The sequence below is a fragment of the Trichosurus vulpecula genome, chromosome 4 (genome assembly GCF_011100635.1).
Source record: "Trichosurus vulpecula isolate mTriVul1 chromosome 4, mTriVul1.pri, whole genome shotgun sequence".
Taxonomy (NCBI): Eukaryota; Metazoa; Chordata; class Mammalia; order Diprotodontia; family Phalangeridae; genus Trichosurus; species Trichosurus vulpecula.
The window spans coordinates 154,203,342-154,225,353 of NC_050576.1; the positions used below are offsets into that span (position 1 = coordinate 154,203,342).

Here is a 22,012-nt window from a genome sequence, read left to right on the forward strand (position 1 = left end):
TTTCCCTCCTCCCAACCCCTGTTTGGAAATTATTTTTCGGTCTAACCTCTCATAGTGTTCTATCTATCTTATGTTTTTATAATAACATTCTTCATTATAGTTCTTATGTCGTTTTGCATATTTATGTATGGGCCACCCAGCTTCCTCTCCCCCTACTAGATTATAAGGTCCAGGGGGGCAGGACCATGTCTTAATTGGGGTATGTGTGTGTGTGTGTGTGTGTGTGTGTTGATCTCTCTCAGTGCCTAGCATAGTAATTTGCACACAGCAAGTACCTAATCAGTGGGTTTGGGATACATTAATTGAATTGAATGAATGAGTTATACACAAATATTAGAATCATAGAGTGTTAGTACTAGAAGGAACAACAGAGATCGTCATGTTCATATCTTTCACTTCCCCAGTGTGGAAACTGAGGCCCAGAAAAGCGAAATGATTTTTTCCAAGTTACTCAGTAAGTGGCAGAGCCAGAGAATGAAAGATGCTATCCCTTCGACCCAGTAGAAATGTGGGAGGCCCACAACATTCCCAAAAGAAATGATAATGATTTTTTTTCTGAGATTTCTTTGTGACCCAGCCTCTCATAGCTGTCTTTTAAATGTAATTGATATAATTATCACCAACCGACCTTCTCTCACAGAAATGCAAATACCAGGGTACCACCACACCATGTGAAAGATATGGTCCTCAAAAGCTCCATGGAAATCAGATCATCTTAGGATCATTTGTTGAGTTTTTCCTCAATCATTTCTGATTCTTTGTGACCCCACTTGGGGTTTTCTTGCAAAGATACTAGAGTGGTTTGCCATTTCCTCCTCCAGTTCATTGTACAGATGAGAAAACTGAGGCAAACAGTGTTGTCACTTGTCCACAGTCACACAGCTAGGAGGTATCTGAGGCCAGATCTGAACTCACAAAGATGAGTCTTCCTGGCACTGTATCCACTGTGCCATCTAGAATTTAGAATAAGAAGGAAACTGGACTTGGAGTTAGGAAGACCTAGGTTCAGATCTTACCTTAGATACCTGGCTAGCTGTGTGACTCTGGGCAAGTGATGCAGACCTCTCTGGGCTTCAGTTTCCTCATTGGTAAAATGAGATGATTGAACTGGGTGATCTGTAAGGACTCTTGCAGGTATAAAAATCTACAATATTCTTATCTCTCATCCTGTTCCAAACTGTTCTCAGAATGAGGAAACTGAGGCCCGGAGCAGTTATGACTTGTCCAGACTCACACAAGTTATTACTGGCAGGCCCAGAATTTGAACCTAGCTCATCTGAGTACAAATCAACTCTCCCTCCACTCTTCCTGGCATACCTGGAAAATGTTTTATTTAAAGAAATGTTCCAGTACGTCAGTTTTTAAAATCAGGGAGCACTTTTATAATGCAATCAATGTTTGTATTCCTAGGTTTTCTTAAAATTGAGTCTACCTTTAAAGTCACAGGTGCTAGGAGATTACCAGCATTCTCTGGTTTAGGCCTGTGATGTGAGGAGCCAAGGCCGTCTGTTTTAATGTTCTACAATTGTTTCAGAGAGAATCTTTGTTGCCTAGGATGGAACGCAGGTTTGACAGTCTTTAATAAATGTTGCACATTTAAATTTAACCGGCCCCGATATCCTTGAATCTCATGAATCTTCGTATTTCCATGCTGTTTGGCCCATGATTTAACCTTGCATTAGCTGCAGAGCCATGCGTGATTGTGAGGGTTAGGGATGTATGGTTTTTCATCTGACAGATGAAAGCTCAGATCCTTGTCTGTGTTACCCCTGTACAATGCAAAGTGAGCCCTAGAGATATGTTCTTAAGGTCATCTCCTTTTAATCTATATTCCTTGTCAAAACAAGACACCAATTCACCTCAGGCAGACAGGAAGAAAAGAATAATGTAAACACTAAATCATCTCTGTTTTCTTTTCTTTCCTTTTACTTTCTTTTTTTTTTTCCTAAAGAAATATGTCTGTTGTTTCCATACCCTTAACCTGAATACCTGGAGAGTAAAGCTGTTATTGCATATAATAAGCACCATGCCTAGCACTCTGTGTGGATGATAGGAATTCTTTTGTGTTCTTTAATGTAATACTACCCTAGCCCCTCCACATCAAAATGTCTCAGCCAGCCCTCTGGTCTCTCCTTTCATTCTTGGAAAATTAGTATGCTAGAAAGAAAAGCAACAAGAATTCTCTTGCACTCAGGATAGACTGATTGATTACCTACCAGAAGCACAGCACTGTAGTGGGCATTTGGAGGGACAGGGTGCTATCTGTAGCATAGACCCTGCCCTCAAGGAATCTGAACTCTAGAAGGTTCTGTTCTGTGGGGCATTCATTATAGCCTGAGCCTTCCTTTGCTGGCAGGTTCACGGAAAGGCCCTGGTAAAGAGAAGCTGTCACCACAGGAGGAGTTCACACAGGGATGATGGCAGGAAGCTTCTCAAAACACCTTTGTTTTTGTTGTTCCTAGGAACACTCGCCGGGCAGCAGAAGTCTGGATGGATGAATATAAAAATTTTTACTATGCAGCAGTGCCTTCAGCCAGAAATGTTCCTTATGGAAAGTAAGTACTTTCCTCTCTTTCTTTCCTCTATTTCATCCAAAGTATCAGTGAAGCGTTTGGGGTATTTGCTGGCCGATGCTCTGGCCCCCAAAGCCCAACAGCTGCCCAGCTGTCAAAGAGTGAATCAGCCTCAAGGTAAGGCAAAAGACCCTAGAGCTACAATGTCTAAATCAGGGGCATGAGCCTCAGTCACAGTGACCCCCTGAGAAGTCATACTTCCTACCTACCATAAGAAGGAAAGGGTATCTTCCACCCAGTGGTGCAGATTTTAGTGTTGGGTAGAGGGAGGCTGTATCGAGTTCAGCTCAACAGCAAACACTCATTGTCTAATATGCATTAGATTTCTGCGATAATGAAAGGACAAAAGCACAACAGTCCCTACCTTCTAGGAGCTTACAGTCTGCTGGGTACACACATAAGCAGATACAGAGTAGTTTAAGGAAGGGGAAAACACTGACAACTTGCAGAAGTGGGGGGTTTGGGGTAGTGATACTATTGGAAAAGGCTCCACATAAAAGGGGGCACCTGAACTCAGTCTTAAGGTACAGATTGTAAGCGGTGAAGGTGAGGAAGGAGTGTCCGTGGGGGAACAGTCTGGGTCCAGCAAGTTAGCTGGAATATAACATGTATAAAGCAGAGCGATATGTAATGAAGCTGGAAAGGTAAGTCGGAGCCAGATTGGGAGTGGCATTATATGTCCTTCAATAATGGTGGTGGTTTTTCTTTCTCCCTAGTATTCAGAGTCGACTGGAACTAAGGAAGAAACTTAGTTGCAAGCCCTTCAAATGGTACCTTGAAAATGTCTACCCTGAATTACGGTGAGTCTCCAATGGTCTGGATTTTGTTTTGTAGGTATGCACTTTTTCTGGCTGAGAAGTTTGCCCAAAGAGTTTGTCTTCCATGTTATAGGTCCTCCCTCCAGATTGTACCCTGTCATTTTAGGGTTCCATTTTTCTTTCTAGAATTAGTAGGGATTTGGAGACCCCTTAGTCCACCCCCCTTTTCCAGTTAGCATTGTTATATGGCTGACGGTTATGGAACCCTGGTTTCTGAAGTGTTGAAATTGAGGATCACCCCAAGAGTATTAGAGAGGCAGGTTGATACACACTTTCAAAAAAGGAACTAAAAAAGAGAAGTGACGTAAAGGATGCCATCAAAGAAATGTGTGAGTGAAAAAGAAGATGAGTAAAGCCTGTGGTTAGAGCAAGGGATAACCAGCAAACTACTTACATACTCCATTAGTGTATTCGGGATGTCAGGAGAAAGCAAGAAAGACCCTTGGCACACTGGGACCCCGCCCTGAAGTGAATTCCCTGAAGGACATTGATGAGAGCTGTGTATTGTATATACAAAATCCTCGGGCTTAAATATATTGCTGTCTGCATTATCAAAAGGAATGGCCCCATGAATGAGGTCAAAGATCCATTAAAATAGTACTTTGCCTAAACCATGCAAGATAGATCCTGTTCTTTAAATTATTCCAGGGAGATTCCACAATTTCCCTTCTAGTATTCTAGCCTTCCCTCTGTTGTCTAAACAGTGCCATGCAAAGCAGGCATTTCATCACATAATTCAGGAAGGTCATCAAAAAGAGCCCTTGCAACATTACTGTGTCTGACTTACTCTCGACACTTCTATGCATTGCCTCCATACTTGCTAGTAGGCTTTAGGAGGTAAAGTTAGGGCTAAGCCAACATTTTTTTTTAATTTATGGTAGATGTCACCCTCCATTAAAAACTGTCTAATGGGTTCAAGAACCTTGCTTGGGTTCTTGAAGGATCTGCTAATAGAGTGTGAGCTAACTGGACCTAACAAGCTAGAAACCTTCATTCCTGGCCAGGTGATGGACTCTATGTCTGCTGTCCAAGGACCAGCCCAGGAGTGACAGATTATTTAGCTGCAGCCATTGTCTAAGACTTTATCTACTGAGCTGTTACAGGGATTATGGCCTGTGTTGGTGAAGGAAGTACTCATGCTGGTGAAGTTATAAATCCTTTAAGGATTTTTTAAGAAATAAATTTTTTGGATACATTTGGTTTTACATCACCCACATTTCTGAACTTATCTCTTACCCCTTGCTGTTTGCCCTCCCAGATACTCATCCTTTGTAATACAAGAAGAAAAAAAATGTCATCAAAAAGTAACCACATGGGGCAGCTAGGTGGCACAGTGGGTAGAGCACCAGCCCTGGAGTCAGGAGGACCTGAGTTCAAATCTAGCCTAAGACAGTTGGTAGCTGTGTGACCCTGGGCAAGTTACTTAACCCCAGTTACCAAAAAAAAAAAAAATAACTAGTATATTAGAAGACCCTGATGTTTTGCATTATTCCATACCCGTAGTCCCCTACCTCTGCCAAAAAAAAAAAGGCCAAGCTTGGTCATTATGATTTTGCAGTATTCATTCTTTGTGTTTTTGTGGTTGTTACCTTTCCTAGTTACCCTCAAATATTAAAAGAGTTGCCTATCATTCCTTGCTTTTTTTTCTTTTTTGGCTATAGTAGGCCAGCACAATGGCCTTTTAGAGAAGCCTGTCAAACTAAGTCTCAGAAAACATGAACTATGGTCCTAGGCTTACCACTGGTCTTTTATGGCAGCAGATAAGGTGCTTCACTACTCTAAGCCCCACTGTTCCCCATGGGAAAAGTGGGAGTTATAATGCATATTCCATACCTACTTCCAAGAGCAGAGAAATGGCAGGAGAAATCCCCCTTAGATCCCTCTTTCTAGGCCCAGCCCTATAGTTTAAATTATTCTTAAGTCCTGTGTCCCAAGGGACTACTACTGATAACTTTACGTATAGACCTGAAGATCTGCTCTGTTTCAGAATATAACCTAAATTAATCTTCCTAAAGAAATGGTTTGGAGAGTTTGGGTTTTCGTGTGGCATATTCCTTATTCGGAATATTCCTGGAGCATTTTGTAGTAAGTTATAGATCCTCATACAATGATTGTATACACTAAAGCCACCATATTGTCTTCTCAGTGAAAGCTCTTAGCGATCACTGCACCTGAGATTTATTTGTGGCTTAGGTAATGCTGTTCTGTTTTTACTTTTGCTCTTGACATATATAGCTTTTCCCAAATCTTTTCACTGCTTGTAAGTACTAAAATGAATCATCAGCTAAGGGGAGTATAGGCATATCTTAATTTTTTTTTAATTTCAGAAATATTAAAAAATATTCTTTCCTCTTTCTCTCTGAAAAAGGAAGCCTTTTATTTGGGAAGTATCTGCTCATTATTAATGTAGTGCCCTCTCTCCAACTATATATACCCCCATGTTTTATAGTTTGGAGTATGAGTATCAGAGCTCCAAAGAAAAGTCCTCTTGGGCCCCGCTGGCTGTTCCTTCATCTAAAGGAGCCTTAGGCTGACTCTAACTTAGGCCTTGTCTAATAGCATCTCTTAGCCTCTGTATAGAAATTGCAGTTAGAACCTCCACCCCCACCTCTCACTATTTAAAGGCCAAATGAAGATCTGTTGAAAAATATGAGACGACAGGAATTTTCCTTTGATCTGAATTCACTAATTGCATTTTTAATTACTCTTATGAAGCCAACACTGAAACATCAAGAACCTTGTCCTTTCCTGAAAATTGCAGAAGGAAGGAAGGAAGGAAGGAAGGAAGGAAGGAAGGAAGGAAGGAAGGAAGGAAGGAAGGAAGGAAGGAAGGAAGGGAAAAAAAAAAGAAAGGAAGGAAGAAAGAGAAAGAAAGATAGATATATAGATAGATAGATAAAGATGGTTCAGTCTCACTGACACAACCCTGTCTAGGGACATAAGACACACCATTAAGCATTTTAACTTCACTAGGGTGATCATTATTTAAGGTAAAACCAGTGAGATAAAGAATTTCATGGAAAAGAGGAAGGAGAGATGAAATTAAAGTAGTAATTTCTACTTTGCCTTTCAGGGTTCCTGACCATCAGGATATAGCTTTTGGAGCATTGCAGCAGGGTAACAATTGCCTGGATACTTTGGGACATTTTGCAGATGGCGTTGTAGGAGTTTATGAGTGTCACAACTCTGGGGGAAACCAGGTATGTTTTCTGGGTCAAGGTTGATAGTCTCTGAGGCCTATAACGGGAAGGATGATGGGGGATGGAGGGCTTAGAAAACCCTTTTGCCAACTTTTCACTGGCAAACAGAAACTTCCACCTCATCATGAGGATTGGAATTGCAGGATTTTCATGGTACAGGAGACTTTAGTTCATTGCTATTTTAGCATTCAACCTTGGAGACAAAGGAAAGTTGTGGTGTTACAAGCCCACCACCTTTAATGGGGAGCATAGACTTTGAGTTGGAAGTGACCTAAGAGGTCATCTAGATCAACTCCTCCCCTCCTCTTCTCTTCTTTTTTTCTCTTCTCTTCTCTTCCTCTTCTTTTCTCTGTTCTCTCTCTCTCTCTCCTTCTCTCTCTCTCTCTCTACCTCCCTCCCTCCCTCTCCCTCTCCCTCACTCCCTCCTTCCCTCCCTCTCTCCCCCAAAATTCCATCTCTGTTACTTATTACCTGTGTTACCTTGATCAAGTCATTTTACTTTTCTAGGCCTTTGTTTGCTCATCTGTAAAGTAAAGGGATTGGGCCAGATGACCTCTAAGATCCCATCCAGCTCTAATTTTATGTTCCTGTGAATTCTCCATTCTTGAGAATTCCCCATCCTTTACAGACTAAACTATTTTTCCTGTTCAGAAATTTGTGTCCTTCTTAAACCTCCTACCAAATTTCTAGGGGCAGCTACGTGGCACAGTGGTTAGAACGCTGACCCTGGAGTCAGGAGGACCTGAATTCAAATTTGGCCTCAGATACTTACTAGCTATGTGACCCTGGGCAAGTCACTTAACCCCTTTTGCCTGTTTCCTCATCTATAAAATGAGCTGAAGAAGAAAATGGCAAGCCACTCTAGTATCTTTGCCAGGAAAACCCAAAATGGGATCACAGGGAGTCAGACACAACTGAAGTAACTTAACGGCAACAAAACCAAATTTCTAGATGACCTTTGGCTCCCACCTCACTGTCTTAACAGATAACAAACCAACTCCAGGGACCAGTGAGTATTTTGTACTCATCCAGTTACCAGCTTCATCAGTTTCCCTGTGTTTTTACTCAAATATTCCTCTCTCCTGGAGTAGTGATTTCCTAGACCCAATTGGAGTACAAACTTATAACAACAAAAAAAATACCTTCTATCTCCATCACCATACCACAGATAAGGTTAGAGTTTCTGAACCTGATGCTTTCATCCTCAGTTCTGGGAGCTCAGTGTCCACCTGATGGGCCTGCCTGGTGATAAAGGTGTTGCATAAGCAGATGCATCACCCAACTGGTCCAAAGTAAAACCTAAGTTGGAAAAGCTTATCTTTGGAGACCCTGGTCTCCTTGGCAAGCCTTTCTCTCTCTCTCTCTCTCATTCTCTCTCTCTCTCTCTCGCTCTCTCTCTCGCTCTCTCTCTCTCCCTCTCGCATTCTCTCATCCTCAAAACTTCTTTATTACATCCTGTTCTTCTCTGTCAACTCATCTCTAGCAAGATTTAGCTGATAATTAGGGTGTTAACACTGGTTTTAGGGAATAATAGGCCTAACTGATAATGTTATGATTTGACCCCTCCTAAGAATATTTGCATTTTAAAAGGGTCCTCTTAAAGGTATACCTTCATAGACCTCGGAGAAATCTGAGACATCATGTAGTCTAATCTTCTCTTATAAAAGTAGAAATTATTAAATCCTCCCACCCACTTTCCCCCAGACAAGAACAACAAAGACTTGACATACCTACCTCTGGTCCAGGGAGGAGTGGTAGAAATGGGTTTTAGAATAAAGGAAGGCTTACGTTGGAAGGAAGGAAGGAGAAAGTCCCAGATCCCCAATGAACTTTTGGCAAGAATAACCAATTTTATTTCTATTATCTTTTTCAAGTATCTAGTTGGGAGATTTTTAGGGTTTAAAACTCTGGTCTGAGGAGCTGCTGTTGCCCTTGGATGATATCACTGTTTCCAAAATAGGGAAATGTGTGCCTTCTTCCATAGGCTGCCTTCCCAGTTATGAACAGAGAAAATGGACTCCTGGCTTCAAATGTGTTTTGGCTATTTTCTTAGGGTCTGTTTAGCTGAATATAATCCTGCCCTAAGATATGACACTGAGGATCAGCAAAGCCCCAGTGCCAACAGCAATATATAACACCCTCAACACAGCCTTTGCTAGTTTCTTGGCTAGTCAGTGGAAACATTGGGAGAAAGTATGCTTGCCAGTGTCTTGACAGTTGAGTTGTTGAAAGTACCATCTCACCCTGCTGGAGGTTGATTACTAAAGAGAGCGCCAGTCCCATAGTAAATGTTGTAGGACATTCCACTTAAAAATGAAGCTTTCTATGTAACTTTACCTTTGGGAAATTAATTCCAGAAGTAAAATGAAAATTTTGTTGTATTAAAATAAGCTTCATAACTGTTCGTGGAAGTATGTATAATGATACCTCTGTGGTGGTGGCCATAAGTGTGAAAGATGACCTTATGTTAGAACATTGATTCAGTATTTGTGAGATCCATTTAACCGTAAAGCAAGATTCTCACCCATGCGAAAAGACATAAGTTCTAACAATTAGCAAGCTTGTATTCAGTGAAATGCAGGTAGAAGTAACTGCATGAGACGGGTATGATGTATTCAGGACACTCCATTATGCGTTGGCTGCTGTGGCTTACATCCTATATTGTTGGGAATGGAGAATGGGCAGAAAAATAGGAGAACAAAGGATAAGGTATCAGTGTAAAGAAGGAGGACAGGGGAAACTGAAATAAGATAAATTAAGGAAAAAAGACTTAAAAGGGAAGGGAGGAAAAACACATGTAACTGGTGGAAATTGTTAGGTAGATTGTTACATGGCAGGAAAGGGAAAAACCGAAGAAGATGAATTTGTTGCTACCAGCCTAGTATGGGCTCACCATACTCTTGTAAACTTTTATCTGATACTTCCTAAAATTTTATTTTCAGAGTGCGTCATACTTTATTCATATTAGAACTAAGATATAGTAAGTCTGAAGGCCTTATACAAGGTCCCTAATTAAATTTGTGTTCATTAAGCTGGGACTTGTTGAACTAGCATAGCCAACAGCTTTTGTATCCAAATTCGCACAAGGGTGGTAATTAGAGAGCCCTCATTGTAGCTGGGATGGTCTCTTTTCAGAGATTCCACATACGTTTCTTTGGCAGATGTGGAACCGTATGAATGAAGGGGCCAAAGGATCAATATAATTACTTATTTCCCCTTTTTCTATACCTCTTTGTTAATATCCCAAGTCCGAGAATATTCCTTATTCCTTTCTCCTTGTACCTTCAAATCAAAGGTACTGTATCAAAAAAAAAAAAAAACCTACAGAGAGAAGAGAAAGAAAGTTACTAGATCTCAATTTCAGACTTAGGAATAAAAAAAAAATATAGGAAGAAAACTACTTTTTTCAGAACTTAGAACCATATGTAGTAAAAATTCATTAATTCAGACCCCTGCCAATTCAGAGTATATGATAATTAAAAGCTAAGTTTACTTTTGCTCTATTTTTAAAGGGTTTTTTTCTAAACCAATTAACAATGTAAATTTTTTTTTAAAGCTTAAAGAGATATTTTTAATCATTTCAGAAAGATTTCAGTTTCATGTAAGGAAAAACTTGCTAACAACTCTGTCAAAAAAGGGTTTAGAGTATCTGGAGAGATATTGAGTTATTCCAGCCTTGACCATCTTCAGGCAGAGACGAAATGACCACTAGAAATTAGATCAGCACATATTGGGGATCTTGTAGAGAGGATTCCATGCCCTAGGTAGGGATTAGAATAAATGGAAGGTACCTTCCAATTCCACCATTCTGTGATGCCTTAGAAGCAGCCGTTATGTATAAATGGTTGGCATGATGATTACAAATCATTCTCACATATAAAATAGGTACCATGAGGACATTGTCCAGACTACATTTGGTTGGCCTAATTACATTGTTGTATGTCTTTGAAAGTATTAAAAGTGTATATCCTTTTTAAAAATTATTTTTCTATTTACTTCATTAAATATTTCCCAATTACATTTTTAAAGATTTTAACATTCATTTTTTAGAATTTTGAGTTTCAAATTCTCTCCCTCCTTCCGCTTGAGAGGGCAAGCAATATATTGATTATACATGTAAAGTCAAAAGTGCATATCCTTTTAAAAATTCCACAATTCAGACTTGTCCTCTAATATTTGAAAATATTTTACCTATTCAATTAAACCAAGGAAAGGGGGAAGAAACCTCATTTTAAGACATAGGAAGTGATTCATTTCTGTGCATTCCTTTGTATGTCTTAAAGCAGACCCATAAATGCTCTTGCTAAAGAATCACCCACTACACCTCTCTGAATGAATCTTTGTTGTATAGATCCTGGTGCCCCTTGATTTTAATGATTCCCTATGTAGCTTCAGCTCGGGAAATTGATCGCTCCTTTTACCCCAATGGTGATAACGTAAGACAGAGTGGGTCCAGGGAGTAGTTGTTCTATCCTCAGGCCTGTTGGTAAAGTTCTTCTATAATTGGTTTCCCATTCTTTCTTGAAGGGTTAGTATTTATGTCTTTGGTAGTAGTGGCAACTTGCCTGATGGTCCTGCCTCAGTTAATAGTTGGTCTCTGATTACTCCTTTCAGAATGCCTCTTGGTCACTTGTCAGTGCCTTCCCCAGCCTAGCCACTCTCGGGATGCCTTTCATGGGGAGATGTTGATGCACTGATGCCCAGAGAGGCAACCCAGAGCTCACTGTCCATGCCCCAGCTGATTTCTGCCTGCTCTCATAAAGGGACAGTCTAATCAGATAATGCATTTCTGCCTTGAAAACAGAAAACAGACAAACTCCTTCAAAGTAATTACAATCTGGTCAAGATCAGTCTTTTTAGTCCCTGGATGTAGCCCCTCCATTAGAATTCTTTTTCTCCACTTCAGATCCAAGGGGCACTGTGTTAAACACTGGTGATCCAAATATGAAAAAAAAGGAATCAGCTCCTGGCTTTAAGGATTAGTATTTACTCTCCTACAGGATAAATAAAAAATATATACCATATAAGGGTAGGGGTCAGGTGCTAACCAATAGGAAGATCAGCGATGGCTTTATGTAAGAGGCGGGACTTGAGAGAGCCTGTGAAAAGGACCACATTATTTATTGGGAGGACAAAGCCAAATCAAAACAAAATTGTAGAAAGGCAGAAAGCAAAGCCAAGGATAAATTCTTGATAATATTCAGGTGCCCCCTTGTCAGTGATTCAGTCAACAGACATTTATTATTATGTGCCAGGCACTGTGCTAAATGCTGGGGATTCCAAAAAAAGCATGCCCCCTCCCCCAAATGATTAGAATTGAAAGGTTCCTGTCTTCAGTGGAGTTAGTTGCTCTCAATAGAGAAGAGCCATTCCTTTCTGAAAAGAATGAGAATGAAGCCTTTGGGCATGATATATCACAGGTGGGGAGGGTGAATTTGGAAGAATATTTCCTAACAGGAAAGAGGATGGCGCTATGAAAGCCAGTTTTGTTATCAGGCTTCTAGCTGAGGCTCAACAGACACACAGGAAATGAGGAAATTTGTGGCCAAGTTTTAAGAGTGGCAATTAAAAAAAATAAAAATGATTCCTTAAATATTTATGAATTTTGTTACAAATTCAGAGAATTGAAATGCAATGGAAAGACCAAAGTGGTAACTTGCTCTGTTGTTTGCATAGCTAAATTAGTTTTGCTGGGATTCATCTGAAGTATGCTTTTAAAATAATTAAGCGAGAGATAGCAAGGAGTTACAGAAACATCACATATGGTACTGAGCCTTTTATTGAGTCTCAGGAAACGGCACATTCCCTATGACCCCTTTTCATATGTGCTTTCAGAATATAAAATTCTTTCCAACACATAGATTCTACTGAACCACCCTTCTCTTCTCTTCTTCAAGAAAATCCCTTCAACTTCCTCCTCGTCCCCCTTATTTCTTATCAAGAACCTAAGTCTCTCTGTGATTGAGTTCCTATATTTATGAAGTAACTCCACCGAAGAGAAAAATGCTACAAAAACACAGCGTCCACAAGTGTGTCATCATGTTGTCTGATGCTAAAAGGCTGTAGTTTTGGCAGTCATCCTTAGTGATAGAAATTTCCATAGAGCCCTGGCTTGACTTTAGCACTGACAGTTAATACTGTTGGACATTGAGCATCAATCAATCAGTATGATCTCGGTTGATACGGGAAGCAATGTGACTTATTACTAGAGGACCAATCTTGGATTCAGGGATCCCTGGGTCCATTCCTGTCCCTGGATGCATACTGGCGATGTGAACGAATCACTGAACCCCCCAGTGACCCCAACAACTCACTAAGGCTGTCAGTTACAGATGGATTACCAGTCTGCCATGATGGAGGGAGCTTGACACCAGGGAGCTCCTGATGGTGAAATAGCTTCCGTAGTACTTTAAGGTTTACATAGGTTGTCTTATTTAATCTTCAGGGCGATGAGGGGGACGCGAAAAACCTGTGAGGTGGTTGTTACTATTATTTCTACTGAACAAATGAGGAAAATGAGACTTTGAAAGGTTAAGTGACTTACCCGGGCTCCCACGGCTGGTGTCTGAGGCTAGATTTGAACTCACTTCTTCCTGACTCCACGTCTGGCACTCTGTCCACTGTGCTACCCAGCTTCCAGTTAAATCACAAGAATAACGCTCCCCCCCCCCCCGCCTTCAAAACAACGAGGTTGAAGTAAATATCTCCCTCATTTTGCTGGTAGAAGGGAAAACTGAGACCAAGAGGTTGATATTTCATAGGATCATCATGTTTCAAAGACGGTGCATCCCCTTCTTTTTTGAGAAAGGAAACTGGGGCCCAGAGAAGGGAAATAATTGGTCAGGGTCACACAGTTAATAAGCCTCAGACTTGGGTTTTAAGTGCAAATTCTGACTGCAAATCTGGTGTTCTTTACTTTAGTGCTTCTGGTCAGTAGTCAAGAAACATTTATGAAGCACTTACTGTATGCTTAGCACCGAGGATACCATTTTTTTTTAAAAGAGAGGCAGTCCTTTCCCTCCAGGAGCATGTGATCTAACGAGGGAAGACAACATGTAGAAGAAAGCTGAAAAGGAAGGGTACCGGCATGGGAGAATGGTGGAGGAGGCAAAGAAATCCAGCATTAATGCAGCCGAGTGGGAAGTAAAGAGGTGCCGCTTCTCTTCCCTCTGCTTAAATAGAGGAGTTCATGGCTCTCCCCTCCTGTGAGAGGGACAGAGGGTACTGATGAGGGATGAGTAACGCGGCTGATGGATCCAGTGAGATTATGACATTTCACAATGATGAGTTTACTGAGCGCTTCTTTGTGGTTCAGTCGACTCTTCATGACCCCATTTGGGGTTTCCTTGGCAAAGATACTGGAGTGGTTTGCCGTTTCCTTCTCCACCTCATTGTACAAATAAGGAAACTGAGGCAAACAGAGTTAAATGACTTGCCCAGGGTCACACAGCTAGCGAGTGTCTGAGATAAAATTTGAACTCAAGTCTTCCTGACTCCAGATTTGACTTTTGCCAAAGAAGTCAAAAATGATTGTAGCCGGGTGGGAAATGAAACATCAAAAGAGAGATTATATTAATGGCTGAGCAAGAGATTGAAGCTACAAGTCCCAAGTCCGTATTCCTAGTATTATCCCATGCCAAGATTGGCCTTGGAATCCCCGTTTGTCTTTGTGTATGAACAAATACTATGGCCAGGCATTTATTTTGCTTTTGTATGTGTATTTCAGGAATGGGCCTTAACAAAGGACAAGTCAGTGAAACATATGGATTTGTGCCTTACTGTGGTGGACCGAGCGCCAGGCTCCCTCATAAAACTACAGGGCTGCAGAGAGAATGACAGCAGACAGGTGGGTACATCCAAAAGAGGGGCATGCACCTTTATGAATTCAAAGCCAAGCTGGCTGGTTTCTCAATCCTGAGACATTTGATGGGTGAGCGGCCACTTCCATTCCCCTTCTCTTTGCCTGCAAAACTCTGCCGTGTTTCAAGGGAGTAGTTGTACCTGTCCAAAGTTTGCATCTTTACATCAGGTGTTTTGTGTTTTGTTCTGATGTGTTTATCCCTTATATCCCTCATATAAACTTCTTAAGGGAAGGGACCATATCTTACGCCTCATTGTGCCTCCCACTCCTCACATGATCCTTAAATATACTATCATACTCACTGAATTTGGAATAGACCTTAGGAGTCAGTTAGTCCAACCATCCAGTCTTAGTGAGTTAACTGAGGCACTGAGGAATTGACTTACCCAAGACCACACCTCAAAAGCAACCCACCCCACCACAGAGAACACCTTCTAGAAAGTATCCAACAAGTGGTCAGTCATTCAGCCTCTGCTTGAGAACCGCCACTGAGGGCATAGCCACTACCTCCCCAAGCCTGTCCCTTTTGCTTGAGGATAACTCCAGTTCTTAGGAAGTTTTTCCTGATACCAGATTTCAGTTTATCTCTACCACGCCCACCCATGGCTTCTAGTTCTGCCTTTGGGGGCCAAGGCTAATCACTCTTGCCCATATCAGCCCTTCCAATACTTGAAGATAGTCATCATGCACCGCCCCCCCACCCCCAGTCTCCTCTTCTCCAGTAGGCACTCAGTATTTGTTGAATGACTAATTTCATACTAATGACCACAGTACAGAATTAATGCACGACACATAAACTTTGGCTGCCTAGAAAAACCTGCTCATGTTATAGGTGCAGGATCAGCAAACAAATAGATAATATTCAACTATTCTGTAAACCCTTGCCAAAATTTTAGAACGAGGGAGAAAAGACAGCTGTCATGTTTCACCAGTTGGCCAAACCATACAAGAGTAACCTTATATAGCAAACTGATTTGGTGAGAGGTTAGGTTGAGTTAATAAAAGGTCCAATTTCTGGATGGATGGCCTTTAAGAAAAATGAAATTTTTAAAAAGATGAAATTTTATTACTTTTAAGTAAGACACACCCCAAACTACAATCAGTGTGGGTGCTAATAGTAAAATGGACTAGACTCATGAAAAACTAGAATTAATCATATAGAACCTTGCTATTTATGTTACATTATTGGGGATTATATTTCATTTATTTCAAAGTACATGAATTAATTTTTCAACCCATAAGCAGAAGGAATGTTTATTTCTTGAACCGTGGCATAATATTGTAGATTCTAGACTATGTTTTCCTTTCTTGTAAGTGACAACTCAGCTGTTTCTACAGAGAGAGAAAGAGAGAGAGAGAGAGAGAGAGAGAGAAATTATTTATAATTTTTATAGAACGTATGATTTCATGTGGGTAGGAAGCCCCCTGGGAAGGAAGAGCCTCCTCTACCAATTTATTTTTTAGTGTTTCTACTTTGGAATTCATTTTATTTTGCTCTGGGCCCTTTATTTTTTTAAATTAGAATAAACTTTTAAAAAAATTTTTAATTAAATTTTATTTTTTACTATTTAAAAACTATAGCACATCTGGATCATTGAGATCCAAATCAGTAGGATATGAAGACCTGTTTCTTACATATTTCTCTGAAGATTGAAGAGTTTTTAGGACTGAAACAGAGGTTAGCCATCATACTAGTCCAATGCACTCCTTTTACAGATGAGAAAACTGAGAGCTAAAGAGAGGAATTGTTTGGTGATGGTCACACAGGTAGTAAGTGACGTGACCAGGATTTAAATTCAGACTGATTGCTCTGGTACATCTACTAAATTTTGCAGCCTAGTCTGGGATTTCATATATGATCAGAACTAGCATTTCTACGACGTAAGCTGTTTTGTATATTACCTCTTTTTTTCTTCATCTGACTCCCTAAATACAGCTTAGAGCAGGAGTTCTTAATTCATTTGGTGTCATGGATCCTTTTGGCGGTCTAGTGAAGCCTAGGACTCCTCAGAATAATGTTTTTAACAGTAAAATAACAAAGGAAATCAATTATGTTGTTGCCATTGTTCAGCCATTTTTCAGTTATTTCCATCTCTTTGTGACCCTATTTGGGGTTTTCTTGGCTGAGATACTGGAGTGGTTTGCCATTTCTTTCTCCAGCTCATTTGACAGATGAGGAAACTGAGGCAAACAAGGTCAATGACTTGCCCAGGGTCTCACAGCTAGTAAGTGTCTGAGGCTGGATTTGAACCCACCAAGATAAGTCTTCCTGACTCCAGGGCCGGTGCTCTCTCCACTGCTTGAAATATCAAAATTTTTTAAACAAGTTCACAGATCACAGAGTTACCATTTAATTCTAACGTGCCCAACTTACTCTCACCGACAAACTAAGGCATTGACTCATTCTTTCATTAGTCTTTATTATGAGGTGGACGGGAACGTAGACGTTGCAAGATGAGTATTTTATCTTACCATTCAGTAGCACATATTTAACTTCTGGCTCTCAAATAGAATTGTTCAAAAGAGCCTCCTTCCATTTCACCACCCAGTTAAGCTTTTTAACCATTTCCCACCCCCCCACTCCCACCTCATGATTTAGGCTCCAATCCCTATAAGGACTGCCTCGGTGGCAACTAGCTATGATGCATTGCTGTGTTCATTGCAGAGGTCAATAAATATTGATTTTTATGAGGGAACTTAGTGATTTTCTTAGTGTCATGGAGCAATTCTGAGCTATTACATAGTAGCTGTTTACTTTCAAAGAGCTGCAACCCGTAGGGAAAGTCTTCCTGAAGTGGGTTTGGAATCCTTTTTTTTGTAGATGTTTACAAGTAAGATAAAAATGGATCTGTCTCTGCTGTGGGCGTTCCACCCATGGTAGAAATAGGTTCCTAAGTTCTATATCCGCTCAAAATCCCCCAAACCATTTCATATATCATGTCCATATAATGAGTACACATGTCTTAATATTGACTTGACGTTCGGTGGCGCCAGCTCATCAGATTTTGCAGATACTACTAGTATACGTCTGGCTATACGCTCTCTCCTTTTTTTCCCCAACCCTGACAACTTTCAGAAAAATTCTTACGGCTTTTACACAACCACTTTTGGTCACCACCATCCTTCAGGTACCCAGGTTCTCAACCCTAGCATCATCCTCAGCTTCTGCCACCCTCCCACCCTCACATATCCAGTCATCAAGTCTTGTCAAGTCTACATTTGCAACATCTCTTGCATTCTTCCCCTTCCCCCCCACTCACGCAGCTACCGCTCCAGTTCATAGCCCTCATTACCTCTAGCCTGGAGTATTTTTAAGATTGTTTTTCAGTTAATAAGCATTTATTTTTTTTTCCCTCCCAGCCTACCCCCAACATACATGCTTATAATTTAAAAAAAGAAAAAACCCTGCCACGCAATGCACACACTTAAATTTTTTTTTAAAAAAGGAAAAATAAGCCTTGTAACAAAAATAAGTAGTCAAACAAAATGAATTTCCATATTGGCCACATCCAAACGTGTGTCTCATCCATCGCATCTCTGATAGGAGGTGACTGATATGTTTCATTGTTGGACCTCTGTAATCATGATTGATTATTGCACTGATCAGAGTTATTTGGCCTACCTGCCTCAAGCCCCCTCCAATGTACTCTCCACACGGCTGCCAAAGTGATATTACCGAAGCACATGTCTAACCACATCATTCCTGTGTTCAAAAATAAACTCCATTAGTTCCCTGTTGTCTTTAGTATCAAATGCAAGCTCCTCTGCTTGGCGTTTATGAGCCATTCACAACCCGGCTCCTATCCTACCCTTCACATGTTCTAAAATTCAGTCCAAGTGGCCCTCTTGGTCATTCTCATGTATAACATTCCATTTCTCACTATGCCTTTCTACAAGTGGTCTATTCCCTAGACCAAGAACGTCCACCCTTCTCACCTCTGCCTCTCAGAATCCCTTCAGAGCTCAACTCAAGCACCGCCTTCTGCATGATATCTTTCCTGGCTCCCCCTAGTAGCTAGTGCCTCCCCCCACCCCAATTACCTCGTATATATTTTGTATATCTGTCTTGAGGAAAGGGATCATTTCATTTTTATCTTTGTATCTCCAGCAACTGGCATATTCTAGTTGCTTTTAAATGTTTGTTGATTTAGTGGTTAATTGGCTTTTTGGCTATTACACTATTTGGGACACCCATGGGCTATGGTACCCTGGACAACCATCCATCTTTGCTTTGTTCATTTGTTCAGCCGTATCTGACTCTTTGTGACACCACTGACTCATCTGTTGGGTTTTCTTGGCAAAGATGGTGGAGGGGTTTGCCATTTCCTTCTCCAGTATGTCCCCATTTTAGATACCGAACTGAGGCAAATAGTGGTTACATGACTTGCCCAGGATCACATAGCTAAAAGTGTCTAGGGACAAATTTGAACTCAGATCTTCCTGACTCCAGGCTCGGTGTCCTATCCACTGTACCACCTTGCTGCCTCACAGTCTAGAGCTGAGTGAAACCAACAATGATCTGGCTCCTAGACAAAACTTTAAAATCTCTTTCTCCCTTGGAAATAATGAAGAGAAAACATCTTGTTTCTGTACTAATGTAGAGCAGTCATAAACTTCTTTGGTCTCATTCACACACACACACACACACACACACACACACACACACACACCCCACATGTTTTCTCTGCAATTTATTTTTTAGCATTTTTTTTCATTTTGAGTTCTAAATGTTCTCCCTCCCTCCACCCCTCCCCCACCCGTTGAGAAGGCAAGCAATATGATACCCATTAGACATGTGAAGTCATGCAAAACATATTTCCATATTAGCCGTGTTCTCATATCTTTTTTTAAACACATGGAAATTTGGTCTTGTTGGACCCAATTTTTGAAAAAGCATGTTTTATTCAAGTGGCCAATATGTGGCTCCTACCCTAAATTGCCCATACTTGAAAGGAGAAACAGCATTCATCACTAAAATTACAAATAGACTTTATGAGAAAGAAAGAGGTTTATAGAAAAGTCAGCTCTCTGTGGTATATGGTCTGTATCAGACAGGATTGGTTTGGTGGTTAACACTGAAAACCAGTGTGTTGGTTGGAGAGAAAGCATGTAGACCTTTGCAACAGTCAAAACCAGCAGCTTTGACTGCCCCATAAATAGGTCAGCCTGGCGGAGGTTTGTATTATAACATATCAGTCTGAGCTGTCAAACCACTTTCAAAAGATGGATCTGTGGTGGGGCTTTTTTTTTAAAGGGTCCTTCATTTAGTTGATGCATTAGAATATGACAGGCTAATTCCCTAAGGAGAATGGGACCAGATTCCAACTCTCTTTGGCAAAATGAATTCTAGCCAGTCTGAAATGACATGTATATCAGTGGCAGCCAGATAAAAAACTTTACATGACAGTTGGAGAGAGGGGAAAAAAAAAGAAAAAAATAACAGGAGAACAACGTGGTGAAAGTGATTGACTACAAAACAGGAAAAACTGCCCCTAAAAAGTTACATTTGTGTCCCACTATTCTCTTCTCTACACTCTCCATTTGCATTTTATTGTTAACATAATATGAATCAGGGTGATGATTTTTTAACAGTAATATGTTAGTGGTGTTCATAAGAAATCCCAGTTAAAATAAACAGAGATTTAAAATCATAAGTAGAAAATCCATTAATGGGTCATCAGTCTCATTTTAAAGACCAGGTCTGTGATGAGGTTTTTCTTTTTTTTCCTCTTTTGTTTCCTTGCCCCTGTTCTGCATCTTCTTCCTGCCTAGTTCACTTGTCCTTTGAGACTGAAACTCCTTAGCGAATTTTATCTTGAATGCTCTGCTTTCATGCCAGTTGGAATATTTGGTTTCAGAGCACGTCACCGATCACACATGTGTTGTGTATGCATTTGCAGAGTGAAAGGAGGAAAGGAGACAAGAGTGAGAAATGTTAATTCCACCATAGTATGAGGATTTGGGGGTGGGGGAGGAAAAAATTGTATGTATAGGAACGTTAGCACATATGGTGTAAAAAATTAATTAGAATCACAAACTACAACCTTAATGATGAAAGGCTTTTAATGCTGTGTGTTAAATTTTTTTTCTTTGAATAAGACAGACACTAATTGGAGAAAATAATTGGTGATATTTATTTTCTATAACCTCCTAAATAGCTGTGGGGTGTTAAGTCCCCCTGGAGGCTAGTTTTTAGAATAAGAAGGTGTCCAGGTATTCAATGTGTACTATGGACTTCAGGGGAGGAATAGCAGACTGTATTGGTCCTGAGAAGGAAGGCTGCTTAGCAGAATTACCTTCCCTACCTCTTCCTATTCAGTCCATGAACGAAGTCCAGTGTCTACCAGTGTCAATGCCATGCCTATCCAGAGTGACATAGATTACTGGGTACATGAAAAGACATAAGTGCCCTCTAAGCCAGTCTGTTTTACTTATAAAAGGCAAAATACATAGCTCTTTAGGTGGTATGACTGGAGGGGCAGCCAGAAACGCCCTCTGTTCCCCCATAGCTCCCTCTGTGATGTTGGAACTTCTACCATTAGCCACTCATTCCTTTGTGTCCGTCATTCTCTTCCCCAAGCTTTCTGATTTAAAATGCAAATATCCGTTACTGAGCTCACTCATCAATTTATTCCCACTGAAGTACTAAGCTCTTAATCAATTGCTTTCCTTCCTTTCTGACTCAAGTGACCAATGAGAGAAGTGGCAAGAGGCAGCCTTAGGATAATGGGTCCCTGTAGGGAGAAGAGACATTAAGAGTGAGGGAAAGGGCAGATGGGAGAGGTAGCAGAGGTTAACTGTCCTATCAGTTTGTCCTCAGATTCTAGGAGGAGATTATAAGCTGTGAGGAAGGCCGATGGAGAGCAGTGGTTTCCTTTGTGAAGCATTCAGGCTCCTGGTGTTTTTTTTTTCTTCTTTTTAAAATTATGATGAATTTTCTTTTTTGCTCTTAGGCCTCCAAATATGTCCCTGTCCCCTGTAAGCTCCTTGTAGCAAAGATTTAAAGGAAGGGAGGGGAAGGACAGTTCCATTAGATCCAGCATTTCTGACAGGATATGCAGTACTTTACCACCTCTAACCAGAAGGGAGGGAGAGGCATCCTCTCTTCTCTTCTTGGGGGTCAAGCTTGGTCATTATTATGCCTATCGTATTATTATTATTATTATATAGTTATAATCGACAATGTTCTATAACAAAGATAATGATATAATATTGTCTGGTATATAATTGCCCATTATACTGTCATTATAATTGCCAGCTTCATTTTTATCATCCTTTCTGTTGACAGCATTGTAGTGATTGTGTGTGGTTTTCTCCTTGGTCCTGCTTACTTTACTCTTCTTCATTTCATACGCTTCCTCCATGCTTCTGAATTCTTCACATATATCATTTCTTAGGTTGCGGTAGTGTCCTTTTCCATTTCCCAAACTGATGGACACCTGCTTGTTTTCCAGTTCTTTGCTACCACAAAAAGTGCCTCTTAGGGGAAAGGATGTTTTGTGTTTTTTTTTTTAAATCAGTGCTTAGCATAGTGCCCAGCACTCCAAAAATGCTTCATAA

At 40.6% G+C, this 22,012-nt stretch overlaps 1 protein-coding gene across 1 annotated transcript in view; it reads left to right on the forward strand.

Annotated features, from left to right (window-relative positions):
* The window catches only part of GALNT2 (polypeptide N-acetylgalactosaminyltransferase 2), a 258,888-nt gene that overhangs the window by 233,241 nt on the left and 3,635 nt on the right, over positions 1–22,012 (forward strand). The window contains 4 exon segments of the mRNA XM_036755282.1: positions 2,463–2,555; positions 3,290–3,373; positions 6,465–6,591; positions 14,318–14,437. Coding sequence (XP_036611177.1) covers positions 2,463–2,555; positions 3,290–3,373; positions 6,465–6,591; positions 14,318–14,437 — 424 coding nt within the window.